At 39.4% G+C, this 14,957-nt stretch overlaps 1 protein-coding gene across 7 annotated transcripts in view; it reads left to right on the top strand.

The window, feature by feature from the left end:
* LOC129370023 (muscleblind-like protein 1) overlaps positions 1-8,540 on the top strand; it is a 70,525-nt gene extending 61,985 nt beyond the window's left edge. For 5 of the 7 annotated variants that reach the window (XM_055045776.1, XM_055045777.1, XM_055045775.1 and 2 more), the window contains 4 exons: positions 1,587-1,622; positions 3,150-3,241; positions 3,562-3,635; positions 5,396-8,540. In XM_055045776.1, the coding sequence (XP_054901751.1) occupies positions 1,587-1,622; positions 3,150-3,241; positions 3,562-3,618 (185 nt within the window). In that variant the 3' untranslated portion in view covers positions 3,619-3,635; positions 5,396-8,540. The remainder of the gene's footprint in view (positions 1-1,586; positions 1,623-3,149; positions 3,242-3,561; positions 3,636-5,395) is intronic. The other 2 variants (XM_055045778.1, XM_055045782.1) reach the window with 1 other exon arrangement.
* The last annotated feature ends 6,417 nt before the right edge of the window (positions 8,541-14,957 follow it).

The following is a 14,957-nucleotide window of genomic DNA, read 5'->3' as shown; positions in this document are numbered from 1 at the left end:
TATGACACAAAAGAAGGAAAATGAGAGAAAGAAAAGACACGCGGCAAAGGTCACCATGATGACATGTATTTTACTGGATCCATGAAGTTGATCCAGTAAAATAGGATGAAGGATGTCGGTTTTCTGTGGTTTTACAAACTGGGAGTTCTTACAGCTTTCTTTCAACAGTGGTTTTTATCTTGACACCGTTTCGTGAAGGGATTTGTGGATTGTGAAACTAATAGCAAATAGATTCTGCAGTTTCTACAGGATTAAATGAATCCTGCAGTCATTTAACTGATTACCACACTGTCTGGTTTAGGTGGAGATTTGTGTCTTCTCTTGGTAGGTTTGCAGTTGTGCCGTTCTTGTTTTGTTGTGGGATAGAATAGAATAGAATAGAACAGAATAGAATAGAATAGAATAGAATAGAATAGAATAGAATAGAATAGAAATACCCCTAATTATCCCACAGTGGGGAAATTTAGGAATCAACTGCATAGTGCTGAATGAGATGTTCAAAGACCTGCCGGACACCTTCCTTAGTGATGCGGCTTGTTTACTAATGTTCTCCATCAAACCTCTGAGGCCAAGATCAAATAGAGATTGATTCTACTTTTGAATTAGGTGCGATTGAGAACAGTGGATCTGATGTGGGAATATAAAAGTGAAAAGCTTTCAGCGACAAAATGCAGCTCTCAGCTGCGAAAATTAGAATAAGTTCAAGGGGTATGAATGCCTTTGTAAGTCAATATTTTGAAACAGCATGAATTTAGGTTTTGTGGCAGATTGACAAACGTACAAACATTTGCTCTGGAGGCTATGTTAGGCCAAACCAAGCAATTGATGTATCATCTTCTTTACAAATTGCTTTCTGTTGAAAAAGAAACCCAAAACAACCAAGCCATCAGACAATCAGGGAACCAAAATGGCTTCTAGCTCAGTTAACCAGATGTCGATGTTTGACAGGATCTTACTGGATCATCAAAAGTAAGAAGGACACACCCTCCACCTAAAGAGTGTGGTATAATCAAGTACATGCATGCAAATACATACGTACACACACACAAGGACAGCCTTGTTGCAGAGTACCTCTCTAGACGTTGCAGAGTCATCTGACAGTGTGGCCAGTGTTCTCGTCTGACAGCCTAAGAATAGCTCGCCATCGATTCCCAGCAGTTCCTCGTATGTCTCCCTCCACCGGGCTGTCAGGTCACCACGGCGCACTTAGGGGATTCAAAAAAGGAGGTCACTCAAATATTTCATGGTGCAAACAGTTGCTGTGAGGCCACTGGTGAGTTGCTGTGAGGCCACTGGTGAAATGAGGCCACCGCTAGTATTTAATTTTAATTCAATGGACCGGCAAATTCAGGCTATTATGTACCCTATTATTTCTCATAATCAGTATCAATGGCGGGCTGAAGCAATTCAGTTCAGCCCGGCCATTTAACCCACTCTGAGCGTAATTTGTTCATTTCCAGGTCAAATCCAGTGTTGTGTGATTCTAAAATGTATTTATTTTTCTTTGCTGTCTTGTCCCTCTTAACCCCTCACCCCACATTCCCCTCCCATTCACTCCGATCCCTGTTGCAATGCATGATGGGCAGGCTCGATTTTGTGCATGACACCTGCAACAAGTGTTGGTAGGTGCCAGCTTTCCTTACTAATCATGTTTGAGTCCTCTGTGGTCTCTCCTGTCACTTTTAAGTCGTCCTGTTATTTTGAGCACATCATTCACCCTGCAAAACGTTCGACTGAAGTTACAGTCTCTTTACGGCAGCTTAAGCTTGAATTGCAAAATTGTTAATTAAGGAGATTTTTCTATATCAATTGGAGGTTTTGCTGGACTGCTCAGTACGTCTTTAAGAAATACATTTCTACTCTTTTTAGCTCTTAAGTCACCTAAAGCTTGTTGCAGTTTTAATTCCCCTGCTTCATTATGTCTCCATCTGAAGCGCTCTAACCTCTGCAGTACTTCATTTTACTGTCAGGCTGTGAAAAGCCACTTAAACATGAGAGAACTTTTAATTGGAGCAGAAATATTAGAGGGAACTAAATTTGCTGCGACAATAATTTGAGATTTTTTTTATTTATTTGGCACTTAACATTTCAGCACCTGGGTGAACATTTGTTTTTCTAAATATTAAGTTTTGAACTTTACGTTGTTCAAGACATAAAATAACACCTCACTAGTATTTAGGAGAACTTGATTGTAGCGATGCACTAATCAAAGACTCGCGGACGACTTCAAATCTTTTGTTTCTGTAAACCTCAGGAACTGCTAATGCGGATTTTATCCAATTTTCAGACCCATAATTAAACAGCGTTCGATATATCTCCCTCTCTCATCTTTCTGCAGCGACTGCTCTTTAATTATTCAGAGTAGAAGCCGAGGCAATATCCTGCTGTGCGTGTGAGATCTTGAGCAACTTTATACATTAACTTATCTTGACACTGCCATTAAAAAACAGTAAATAACAGTTGCATCCTCATATGAAAAACAAAGAACAACTTTACATCTTTCTACCAAAATGTCCCAGGTGGGTGCAGACATTGATACGTAGCTCCAACTAATAGAAAAATTCTGTAAAAAAGTAAAATAAAATTCACCAAAATTTCAAAAGTATGTGATGGAGAAGAAGCAGAATATCCAGTCTGAATGAACAGCCAGCATGCCTCAGTAGGAAAAAAGGTTGCATCTTTCTGCTTCTTTATTTTTACATGCCTCACTGCCCTTTAAAAAAACACAGAGTCTTCCTGAAGTTAGCACGTCTGCACTGAAGATTGTTGTTCTCAGCACAACAATAAAGTAAGCCTGACACAGCCGTGTCAGGCTTACTTTAATGGATTTAATGAAAAGATCCTGTTGTGATTCTGACTGAGAGTGGAAATGTGCAATGAATAAAGTGACTTAGACAACATCCTCTCACCCTTTGTTTGCCAATCTATAGTCCATGTTTCTGACCAAGTAGCTTCACTCAGTCGCAGATGTTAAATTCACTCAAAAAAGAAAAGACTTGCAGCTACTTTACAAAAAAAAAAAAACATATAACTAGAGACTTCTCTCATGTTTATCAGCAGTCTGAGCACAGACATGAAAATGAGGTTCAAAGCATGAACAGCTTTAACTCTCGTATGGTTCATCTTGCCTGTGTGATCTTTCCTTTAAGTACCCATGATGCACGGTGCTTCTCCAGCCACTGTGTCTGCAGCCACCACACCTGCCACAAGTGTTCCCTTTGCAACAGCAACAGCCAACCAGGTTTGCTCCTCTTCCTGCCTTCTCTCACTTTCTTTCACATTATTACTTTTTTTATCTTTTTTTTTTTTTCAAATCAGCTCCGGCTTTTCTGTTTTCCTTTGAATGATATGATTCTGTTGCGCTTCCTCATAAATAATGCACGAAGGGAAAACAGAGGCTCGTCTCTGATCTTTTGCTAGTCATGTGTGGTTTTGTTTCTACGCGCTCGCCATGCTCGCCTTTCACATGAAGTGCTGTTTGTCCTCGTTTTGTTCGGCCCGTTTGCTAACTCTCTCTGTTTTCCCTTGTCTTCCTGTTTTCTCTTCTCTCCTCTCCGTCAGATTCCAATAATATCTGCGGACCATCTGACTAGTCACAAGTATGTGACCCAGATGTAGGAGTCTCTGTCAGAACAGTATGTACTTCCTCCTATTAGAGTGTCTTGCACAGTTCCTGTCAAAAACCGTTTCAACACAGCGTAGATGGTTCACTGGAGTCAAATGTTTCGCTGAAACGGCGAGAAAAGGACTGAAATTGTTGTCCACACTGATTGGCATCCATAGTGAAGAAACTTGAAGCGAATAATTTGGTCAAATGAGGCAAAGAATTAGATTGTGGCAAACAAAATCCAGGTTGGCTTTAAAAAGTAGAATGTAATATTTTACTAAAGTGAGAAGTAAAATATTGTATCATGCTTCATGGGACTGTACTGAAAATATGACTTATACAATCTAAATTAGTGTGCAGCTTGTGTAAGAGCGTTAATTTTCAGCTCCCTCAAAATAACTCAGCCCACATAACGTCTAAAATTTAGACTCATGATTTCGAGTCGAAATCATGAGTGACAAAAGTGAGCACACATCCTTAAGTGAAAATGCCCAAATTGGGCCCAATTAGCCATTTTCTCTCCTGCTGTCATGTCACTCGCTTGCATGAAAAGGTGTCAGGAGTGAATGGGGAGCAGGTGTGTTAAATTTGGTGCTATCGCTCTCACACTTTCTCTTTCTGGTCACTGGAAGTTTGTCATGGCAAGGAACCGTCTGAGGATCTGAAAAAAAAATATGTTTTAGTCCACAGAGAAAAAGAGGTTGGAGGAAGAATGGGTGGGGTTTAGCCTTTTGGTGATGTCACTGTTCCCCACTGGATTAGACGCCACTGCATCAGCTATGGTGAAGAAACCTTTAAGCAGTCGGCCTGCTTCTCTTCTATAAGCTCTGGGAACTTTGTTCTATTTGAAAGAAGAAACTGCTGCATGCTGCCACTTGTCAAGAAAACTGATTATGATCAGCAGGATAATGTTCAAAAATAAAGAGCAGCTTCCAATCCAACTTCTTCCAGGCCTTAAATTTATAGAAAACTTTTCCCATTTGTTTTAAAGTTAGCAAAATATTGCACTCATTTTTGTTAATGTTCTGTGAATTTGTCTGATGTTGTTTTTTTTTTTTTTTTTTTTTACTTGAAATTAAACAAAAAGTGACTTTTTTTTAATCACTAACAAATTTTCTTATAAATAATTATTGCTACATTGTGTCTGGACTTGTATTGTTTATAATTAAACAGAGTTAATCTACATTTAATCACTTTGATGTTTAGAAATAAACCCCTCAAAGATCTTCTGATCTTCTCACACGAAAAGAATAATCGCGTAATTTTATGAATCTCGGGATTTAAGATTTATTCGGAATCAACAAAAGACAATCAAAACTTCAATTGAGATGAAATGATGGGATGGGGGAAAAAATGATGGGAACTAATTAGAATGGACTCGTGCATCAACTGTTTTGGAGAACATATGATGTTAGTCCACACATCAAATTAAGGGGTTGATTTAAATTAGTCTAAAACACTATTCTCAAAATGATAATGGCCTTCATGTTAGCAGGTTCTCTCAAGCCTCGACAAAACAAAGCAAGAGAAACTCTTGCTGTCATATCTTGGGTTATGCAGTGTTAGCACAGCTAAGATGATATTTTTTCTCATGATTTGAAGACCTGAAAATGTCACGTGTGTGGGTGGGAATTTACTTTGACTAGACTAGAGGTGGAGACTGTTAAAGTGTCCGCACCTCAAAAAGGCAGAGCTTCAAAAAGTATCGTAATCCATAATAATAAGAAGAGTAATGTTAATCAAAATGTCTGTGTTGTTTTCTTTCTTTCTTCCTTTGAACCTGCCCAGATGGAACTGGAGATGGAGCGTGCTGGTGTCAAGTCCAAGATTAACGGTCAACCTTCATACAAGTAACAGCGAGAGCCGAGTGGCTTTGGAATAAAATCTGCATGTCAGCGTAGAAGGAACAACGTTCTCATGTGACGTTCCTGCACAGTTTCACGCGACAACAGACAAAAACAAAAACAAAGAATTAGAAGCGCGTCATTTGTATTTCAAGACTTGCCTCTCGTTTTGCAGAGGCGACTGACCTTTATTCACCAGACACATTTTGAATGTCAACACAAGGTTCATGAGGGAGGAGCAGTCGTCGGGACTGAATCGGTACGTCCGCTGACCAAGAATCAACTCTTGCGTTGTCTTGTTCGTTTATTGGTTGTTGGTTTTTCGAATGTCAATGTGTTCATTTGTTTACACCAAGGTGCACCTTGTATCTCAGTTAAAGTAAAGGAACAGATAATCTGACTGAACCACATATGCATGCACAATAATTTTATTTTTTGTTTGTTTGTTTTTTGTTGTTCTATCTGGTTCTGTTCTTCTAACAGTGATGAGGGAATTTGCCTGCGCAAGAAAGCAACTGAATGTCTGTGATGTGTCTTTCAAACCTTTGTAGCCTACCTTTTTATCTCTTAAGCACACGTCTTTAACCTTACAGGAATCCCTGTAAAGTGCCATGCATCTCAAAGTAGACAGGAATTGTATTCAAGCAGTGTTACAAAGTTTTAAACTCAACAATTCCCTTTAAGTCATACGCGTCTGGTTTAGGGGTTTGCTCTTTTTTCAGGACATGTGTCCAGCCACATGACCTGTCATTACCTGTAATTCCCGTTAAGCACCGCTGATTATTGCACCCTAAATATTCTACTGATGGAAACCTTTTTACATTTTTTGTTTTGACTATATTCTTCGATATCTGTTAGCTGTTCAGAAATGCGAACCTGCAAACATAACAATCCGTCTTTCTGTGCCAGCATGTGCTTTGCAAAACTATTCATATCACCTTTTCCACATTTTTTTCACTCTGCAACTACAAACTTGTCTTTTGTGACAGACCAACACAAAGTAGCGCAATCGTTTTTGGGTTTTTTTCCACTAATGATATACTTTTGTGGCGCCACTTTTTGCTGCGAGGAGAGCTGCAGTTGTTTTGTTGCACATCTAAAGACTGAAACCTTTTGCCAATTCTTAGCTATAAAATGGCACAACTGTGAAATAGCCTCATGTTCTCAGTTAGATTTAGATGTAAGGCGTTGTATTGAGTCGTTCTCCTGCTTTTCTGCGTTCGCTTCCCTCCGTCTTCTCATGGCCTCCGATCGACCTTCCCGTTCCGCTAGCGAAAAGCCTCCCTCCAAGCGCCGCCTGAATTGCGTCTCGTTGTCGGGACGGTGTGTTCGGGGCTGCGTGGAGCGTAGGTTTTCTGCCACCAACGCTTCATGCAACATTTTGCAGGCAGGTGACTTCCTGAAAGCCACTGGAAAATCTTGAGCTCATCAACGCTTGGACTTCACACACGCGGCACATTTCTCTGCGCTACTTTGTGTCGGTCCAGGACAGAGCAAATTTGATTTAAGCACTCTGAGGTTTTGTGGTTGCCGTGTAGCAAAATGTGAAAAAGTTCAGTCGAATAATAGTGATAATAATGTTTCAAGGTAGCGCAAGTTGCATGCAGACCTGTAGAGTCTCTCTGGGATGAAGACGAAAACAACAAAATAACTGCTGTGAAGGCAAACAAGAAATCTGTAAAGAAGAGTCTGCTGGTGGAGGTGTGATGATCTTTGTTTTCTTTAAAAACAGAAAAAGAAGAAAAAAAAATAATGATAATTTGTTCTTCTTATTCATGGTTATGCGTATTCTAAGACAGGTCGTCGAAGAAAAGTCGGCGTAGTGCGTGCGTGTATATATATATATATATGTGGTCCGACGTATTTAAGAGTGTTTGTTTAATACCTGAGAACTGTCTTTCGGATAGTCAGCCAAAGTCTTTCTGTGTCGCTGTCGTACTGAGTAGACTAGAGGGGCTGACTTCAGGAGGACAGCCAGCCCAAAGAAGGTCCGGGTGTTTAGAGTAGATCTCTGAAACTGTTTGTTTTGTTTCTCTCGTGGTTTGGATGTTCTTCAGACATTTTTAATTGACGGACAAGGACAGCTGGAAAGCGGCAAGAAAATGAAACCTGATTGTATTACTCATCCGAAGCCTTAGCATGTACCATCGGGTCAGCACAATGCAACACGCCATTTTGAACCATGCGGCTGCCTAATCCATGCCATAATGCAACACACACAGAACACGACGTGGCTGTCTGTGTTTTCCTTCTCAGACAAGGAGTGAACATTTTGTTTGGAAAATACTTTGATGTTAGTTCTTACTTTTTTGGTTTTGCGGATAATATTTATCTTTATAATAATGAGTATAATAGGTACAGCGTGCGTGCGTGTTTCTGCATGTGACCTCCCATCCGCAGAGTTCCCAAAAATTCCACGTGAGGTCTTTTTTTTTTTTTTTTGTTCTTTTTGGTACGGTTACGATTGTAAGCTCAATATTTTCTACGTTATGCATATTGTTGAAGCGTATGCGTCTTCTGTTCATTTCTCTCGTCTGGTTTCGTGTGTGTTCTTTGAACAAAGATGTTTTATATGAGTATCTAACAGTGTTGACACAATAGAAACACGAGAGGCTGAGTTGTCACTGTGGCGACGCTTGTCAATAACTGACTAATATTTTAACGATTGTAAGGTTTGTACCTCGTCCTATAAGCGTAAAAAAAAAAAAACAAACAAAAAACAATGTTATCAAAAAGTCTAGTTCATAGATGTTTAGAGTAAAGATGTTATTTTCTATCCATTTCAAATATTAACTATTGTTGAAATGTTTCTACTCTCCCTGGAAATCGGGCCATGTTGGAAGACAAGCTGCATATTTAATCACTTTTACAGGCCGGCAGGGCGAAGGCGAACTCGGCGGGCGGCGGTCCGACGCGCTCGTCTCCAACTCCGCCGACCGCAAACAACGGGGAGGGCGGGGGGGGACAGGGTGAGGGGAACACTGTGGCGATGAAGACGTAACGAAGGTCGACTTTTTTGCACTTCTGTACATAGCCAAAAAAAAAAAAGAAAGAAAAGAAAAGCAAATAAAAATAGAGAGTATCGTGTATATTGAGATCTTATTTTGAATAAAAAAGAAAAACGTTGACAGGGAATTTTGCTAGGACAACAAAAAAGAAAAAAAAAATTCTTTATGAAAGGCTGAACAAAAATCGCTTGCATTTAGAGGGCGCTGAGTTTCTCATTCTCCTGCCTCTTTGCGGAATAACAACAATAATCAGGGTTTCCCCCGGTGTACTATAAGCCTGGCGGGCCACCAGGCTTTACTTGTGCCCCCACCAGGTTTAGCATTGCTTATCTATTTAAGTTTTTTGTAAATGTTTGCATTTTTCCAGACTTTATGTGTCATTGAACGATTGGAAGATTAATATCTGAACCCCGACTACAATTATCAAGGGATGTTTCCCAATTGCCTGCAAACGTTGGACATTTTTTAACTCCAAAACACGCCGGACACCAGGCTTAGCATGGTCTCTGGGGGAAACCTTGACAATTATAATTATGAAAAAACAGAAAAGGCCAAGTGTTGCTCCCTCTTTTTTGTCAGCAGCTTGTAGTTTGCCCGGTAAAACTTCTGGAAGGAGGCGTCCATGGCCGTCCTGCAACACAAGAGCCTGGCGGGGGCCCGGCAGGGGGGTGGGGGGAACCCGAGGGGGTTCGTTAACCTGTCTGTGTCGACGGGTCGGCGCCGAGACCGCCCCCTCGCCCCCACCCTCAGCCCCCATCCCAGGCCCCACCTACCACAACATGTCCTGTCTGTTTTACCTTTACTCAGAGTGGAATGCATGTCAACAGAAATACATATAATACAGTGACGGGTAAAAAAAAAAAAATTATAATGATAAACTTCACAACACACTAATATTGAATAAGAACTCATTTACACAGAAAGATGTATTTACAGTATACAATATCTTATCAATGTAATGCAGTAATATATATATATATATATATATATATATATATATATATATATAGATATATAATACAAAAAACATAGAGTAGTGGTTTTATTTAAAAAATAAAAGGTTTTCAGAGACTATACTCACTAAGGTTTCACCACTTGGGGAGATATGATACATGCAACACAAACACCGTAGCTATAAGAGTAATTTTGGTTTCCGTTTGTGTCAGCTGTGCTTGTGGTTGATGGAACGGATTGAACAGAAATGTCAGGGCGACGTCAGAGTCCTAAAGAAACCGCCGCCAATAAGGCTTTCCCTGTATGTACGTTTTATTCCAAATAGCTTATAATTATTGAAAATGGGGTCCTTGTCGTTTCAATATCTGTGCTTCGTCCTTGGATAAAGAAATGAAACCCAAAAAACAAGGATTTCTGGTCTGGTTGAACAAAGATTTCCCCCATTAAATGAATGCGAAAATGTCCCAAGTCTGCAAGTTTTATGATAATTTATTGGTACTTTCTGCTTTGCGCGCCGTCCCCCAGGGATGTTCACAGAAAGTTTAAACTCAGGTAAAACTGAGTTCATTTCAGAAAAAGTTTTATAATTTGTACTTTTTTTTTTACAACTGTTTCAGAGAACTGCATCATTAATAAAAATTATTAATGTCAAAGTATTACTTCGATTGTCAATCGATGCCATTAACTTCTTTTAATTGTTCATTATTTCTTCGTGTCATGCAGCAATTTGAATATTTTTGTTTTTGCCCTGAAACCAAGATGGCGGGGCACATCTCTGCAGGTCTATTGTTTTGTTTCTTCGTGGTTTTTTGGGTTGGTTTTTTTCCCTTCTGTGAACGACTATGTCATTAGCAAGTCTTCTTTCTGAAAACAGAACCAGAGAGTGAAGAGTAATATGGCAAGTTGTCCTGTAGCAGGAAAACTTTCATAAAAACATTCTAATTTGGAGACCTAGCAAATTGGCATTGTACCAGAAAATTTGGAAAAAACTCTGAATAACTGTCATCGTCTTCTGAATAATATATGTCAAACAGACTAAACACCTTCTTGACGAATTAGCTTTCAGGAGGCGTCCGCAGCCGTACTGCAGCATCTGCAGCGTCTAAAGTACACATCCTCACTTCTTCAAATTCGCGTGTTGCCCAAAAAGAGGATGTGTGTCTATACACTTTTTAATAAAATCATTCTGTCTCAGATGTACGTTTTGGGGTAAATTGTGACTATTTACAATCTGTAGACGTTTGCGATCTAAAACTAGATAAAATATGCTAATTGAAGATATCAGTATCACATTAACACAAATACAAAAAAAAAAAAAACTATTAAAAAATCTATTAATGTATTCAATTAATTTCTGTTTCTGTAGGAATTTTACTGTTTGATGAGGAGCCTTTGCAGGACGCTGAGTGAATCTGTGATTAGTTTAGGTATCTGCCCTCATCCTGCTGCTGCATTCACCTTGAACACCAGATGACAGGCGACTCCTCCCTGCATCCGCTTGACACAAACCACAGACTCTCTTCTTCCCACACGTTTCTGGAATCTGCTGGACGTTTCCAGGGTTAATGTTCCTGGCCAAACCGAGGCACAGTTCACAAATTTATCATGTCGTCGGTTTCACAAGACGAGTGCCATCCTCTTAAGATTTTCCAAAAAGAGAGTGGGTTCCCAAATCCAGAACCGAAAAGGACTGGTAAAAATCAAGCAAGTGTGAACCATGCAACCACGCGGCACTCTGAATCGTGCGCCATTTGAATATTCAACGTTTGCTCTGAACATTCGCGTTCTCCTTCCTCTTCCACAAGCACACTCTTCTTATATTTATGATATAATGTAAACTGAAGGGTTTTGTTTTGCTTTTCTCTTTATAATTTGTATGTTTGTTTTTTTTCTGCTCGTAGTGCTGAGATGATGTATCTTGTCCTCTGCCGCAGTTTGTTTCTGCTTGTTTTACTGCTCCAGGCCCCTTGGAAGAATGCGTTGCGTTTGCATGCTGTCCGCCTCGTTTGGGTACGGCGCTCGCAGGGAACGACGTGCGTAGGTTGCAACAGTCTTAAGCCATAAAACTTCAATCATCGGAACGAAATAAGGAAGGAGCTCACAGACGGGTGGGGTGCTGTACGTTTTTTTTTTTTTTTTTTTGGAGCTGACAGAAAAGCGTGTACGCCTCGGTTTTACTGAAGACGACATCATGCACTAAATCAAGAAGACATGTAGAGTATTTAATAGAGCCTTTGAAGTGATGTTTCAACTTTGCAGGTTGTGTGGTGTTATGAGAAAAAGTTTTTTTTTTTTGGTTTTGTTTTGTTTGTTTTTTTTTCATAGGGCCTGTATTGCTATATATTCTTGCTGTTATGAATTTGAAAAATGTAATAAAATTTACAACTGATGCAGATTGCTTTGGAGTTATTTCGTCAGCTTGGTTTGCAGCAATTTGTGATTAAATTGACATTTAATTGGAACAAGTTTTTTTATTTTTTATTATTATTGTTTTGGCAGAAAATGCAACATTTAGTAGATTGACCCCGTACTCAAGTGGAGAGTTTCATGCATTTAGGCATTTTAAGAAGCTTGTCTAAGTTATATTACCTCAAATTGAATGTGTAAAAATTGAATGTTGGAAAAAAAATATACAGAGTCAAACCAAAACACAGACTGATTAAAGAAATGTTTGCTTAGAAAACTATATTCACATATCACAATTTGTACATTTAAAATGTTTTAGTATTTGTACGCTATGTGCACTTGATATGTTACTTTCCATGATTTTATTTGTTATTCTGCAAAAAAAGGTAAAATTTCTATTCCTTTTCTAGGTACAGAAACGTAGTAGTGACATGGACACTTTTGCACCTTTTAAACAAGACACTTTCAAATGAAAGAACTGAAATCTGAAGAAGCCAGCTCAATTATTGATTTTTTTTTTTTTTTTTTTACATTTATCTACTTAAATTATCTTCTAAAAAAATAAATGAGTGCAGCACAACTCCAAAAGATACCCAGTGCAGCTGACATATTCAAAGTCAAAGTACAGCAGACAATGTGGCAAACGTTCACAAAACCACGAACAGTCGTGATGTCGTTTGGGCTTCTAAAAATCTTGCCTGTTTTCTGGTCTGTTAACAATTTGTATTGTAGTTGAGGTAAATACGTCCTGATGTATCATCAAGCTTAAAAAAAGGGGGGAAAAAAAGCTTCTGTTGCCACCTGCGCACAATTTCACAAAAAAAAAAAATGCAAACCCAGAGGCAGCATCGTGCTGTGGAAGCGATTATTGAAGTGAACAAAGCCTCTGCAAAAGCAGAAGCGATTCCAAAATCCCGTCAGTTTCCCCTTATTGTGGATGGTCAGAGTTTTTTTTTAATTATTTTTTTTTTTTATGTGAGACAAATATATATCACTGCGGATTGCCACAAACCATTTTGATTACTCAGCACCGATGCTGATGTGATAAACATTCATGGTGATCGATGCGGCCGATAAAAGTGATTTCGTGGTTTCGCCTGGGCGAGATAGAAACATGTGCCTCGTTCAGCTGAGCAGGGTTTCTGACGGGATCCAGTCTGGATCCAGTTGGTTAAGGAAACACATTTCTGCTTTAACCAGATCTTGCATGCTTCGGGATTTGGGTTCGCACGACTCGCTTTTTCCATTCGAGATGCTTTGTGTTGCAGTTTTCTCACGTTAATCGCAGAATTGGTTGAGCAACCATAATATCCAGAACGTTTGTGTTCAGCTCCCTGGGTTCATGCGAGGGCAGGCGTGTTGGAAAAAAGATGCGCTTCCACGCAGCGCCACTAGATGGCACTGCCGCTTTGTGAATTTCGGCAGCAAACTCAGCAGTTGATGGCAAAAGCAATGAATTATGATCATCTGTTAATACTTAGGTGAACTTTGTCTGTAAAAACCTGATTCTGTGATAATAATAGTTTTTTTTTTTCGTTTTGTTTTTTTTCCATTGAACTTTGGTTTATGTTTATGGAGGTTGAGCAGTTGGACGGCCTGCCTTCGGTGACCCGAGGTGGAATCTTATGGTCATTGTTGTATTTTCAGCCTAATCACGTTCTCCTTGCCGTCTCGTCGTTTCCTCACTCCCGCCAATTAAGTTTCAGTATCTAAAGGTGTCGTAGTTCTTCGAACCGAAGGTTTTCAGTGAAGTTAAAGTCAACACGGTCGCTGAGTTTAGAGTATTCTGACGGCCCCTGACACACCGCACAAGGTCACTGGTTCACGAGGTCAAATAGATTCGACTTATTTTGGTAACGTCACTTCACAACAAAGTCCTTGAGGCACATTACAGACAGACTTTCTTTAACTGTACAGTTTTCCTTTATTTACCGGGTAAATTGTTGTGTTTTATTTGATAATATTCAAGTATCACTGGTGCTTCTTTATGAGCAAGGTAAACATAAACATATGATCTGCCTGTGTTACATGTTAATACCTGTCATAAATCTAAGAAACATGACTGGCTGACTCTTACAGTAGAGTTTCTCTTTGCTTACGGGGTGATATTTGATTTTTTGTTCTTGGTAACAATGCAATATTTTATTGATGCATGTGCATCGATAAAGAACTGCATTACTTGTTGATAGTTTATAGCTGTACAAGCAGAGTTAAATGGCAATTGCTGTTTAAAATCTCAAACATTAAACATTTTTCCTGTCTATTCAAATTTAATGGCAGCATTAATATGTGACAATTTACCACATAAGCAATTGGCAAATATGGGGCAACTTAGGTCTTGATGAACATTCATTTGATTGTAGCAACCTTGTAAAATTTGTTTTAATCGCATATCAATACTACTTGGTAATATTACACTGTAACTTACTATGTACTTACTTGGTAATTACATTGTAATTAGCAAACTGCAACAGAAGTATGTACAGAGCGAACTCTGTACATACTTTCAGGTAGGCTGATGTTTTGGATTTTAAAGATTACATTTATTACTCTTAATAATCCTTTTTTTTTTTTTTTTTTTTTTTTTTTAAGAAAACATGTTTCCTGTTCCCTGAAAGCCCCAATCAATAAAGTCTTCTAAAAAATGAAACTGTGTGCATTAAATCTACAGAAATGGTGAATGGTGTATTCAGGCGAGCTGTGTCTCGTAACAAGTGCTCTACCAGTTAATTAATGACTAATTAAAATCACTGAAAGCTGCTTCCAATCATCAGGTCACGTTCCAATTCTTCCTTTGTCAGACATTGCTTCCCGCGTCTTTTTAATCCAGCCATTTTGTTTTCCCTCACTCAGGTCAGCATGAGCCTCTCTTGTGTTTGGCTCGTCTGCCCTCCGTCTCTCGCTTCCTTCAGAGGGCGAGTGTGTCCTGTGGAGGCGTAATGAAGCACTTCTGATCCAATAACGTCAGCCCCCGCGAGCCCGCCTAGCAAACGATGATGTACGACCTCGTGTCTGCAACACGTCGCGAAGCCAACAACCCATCCTCCCGAACCCCGTCCGCTTTTTTCCAATTGGGTTGGTTTTTATATGTCACAACAAACAAGCTAAGTCATTTTTTGATTTGATCCTGAACTTCCC

Source organism: Poeciliopsis prolifica, unplaced genomic scaffold (assembly GCF_027474105.1).
Source record: "Poeciliopsis prolifica strain line A6 unplaced genomic scaffold, Auburn_PproV2 SCAFFOLD022, whole genome shotgun sequence".
In the NCBI taxonomy this organism is placed as follows: domain Eukaryota; kingdom Metazoa; phylum Chordata; class Actinopteri; order Cyprinodontiformes; family Poeciliidae; genus Poeciliopsis; species Poeciliopsis prolifica.
The sequence above is the reverse complement of the archived record's forward strand: the minus strand, read 5'-3'. Positions and strand labels throughout refer to the sequence as shown.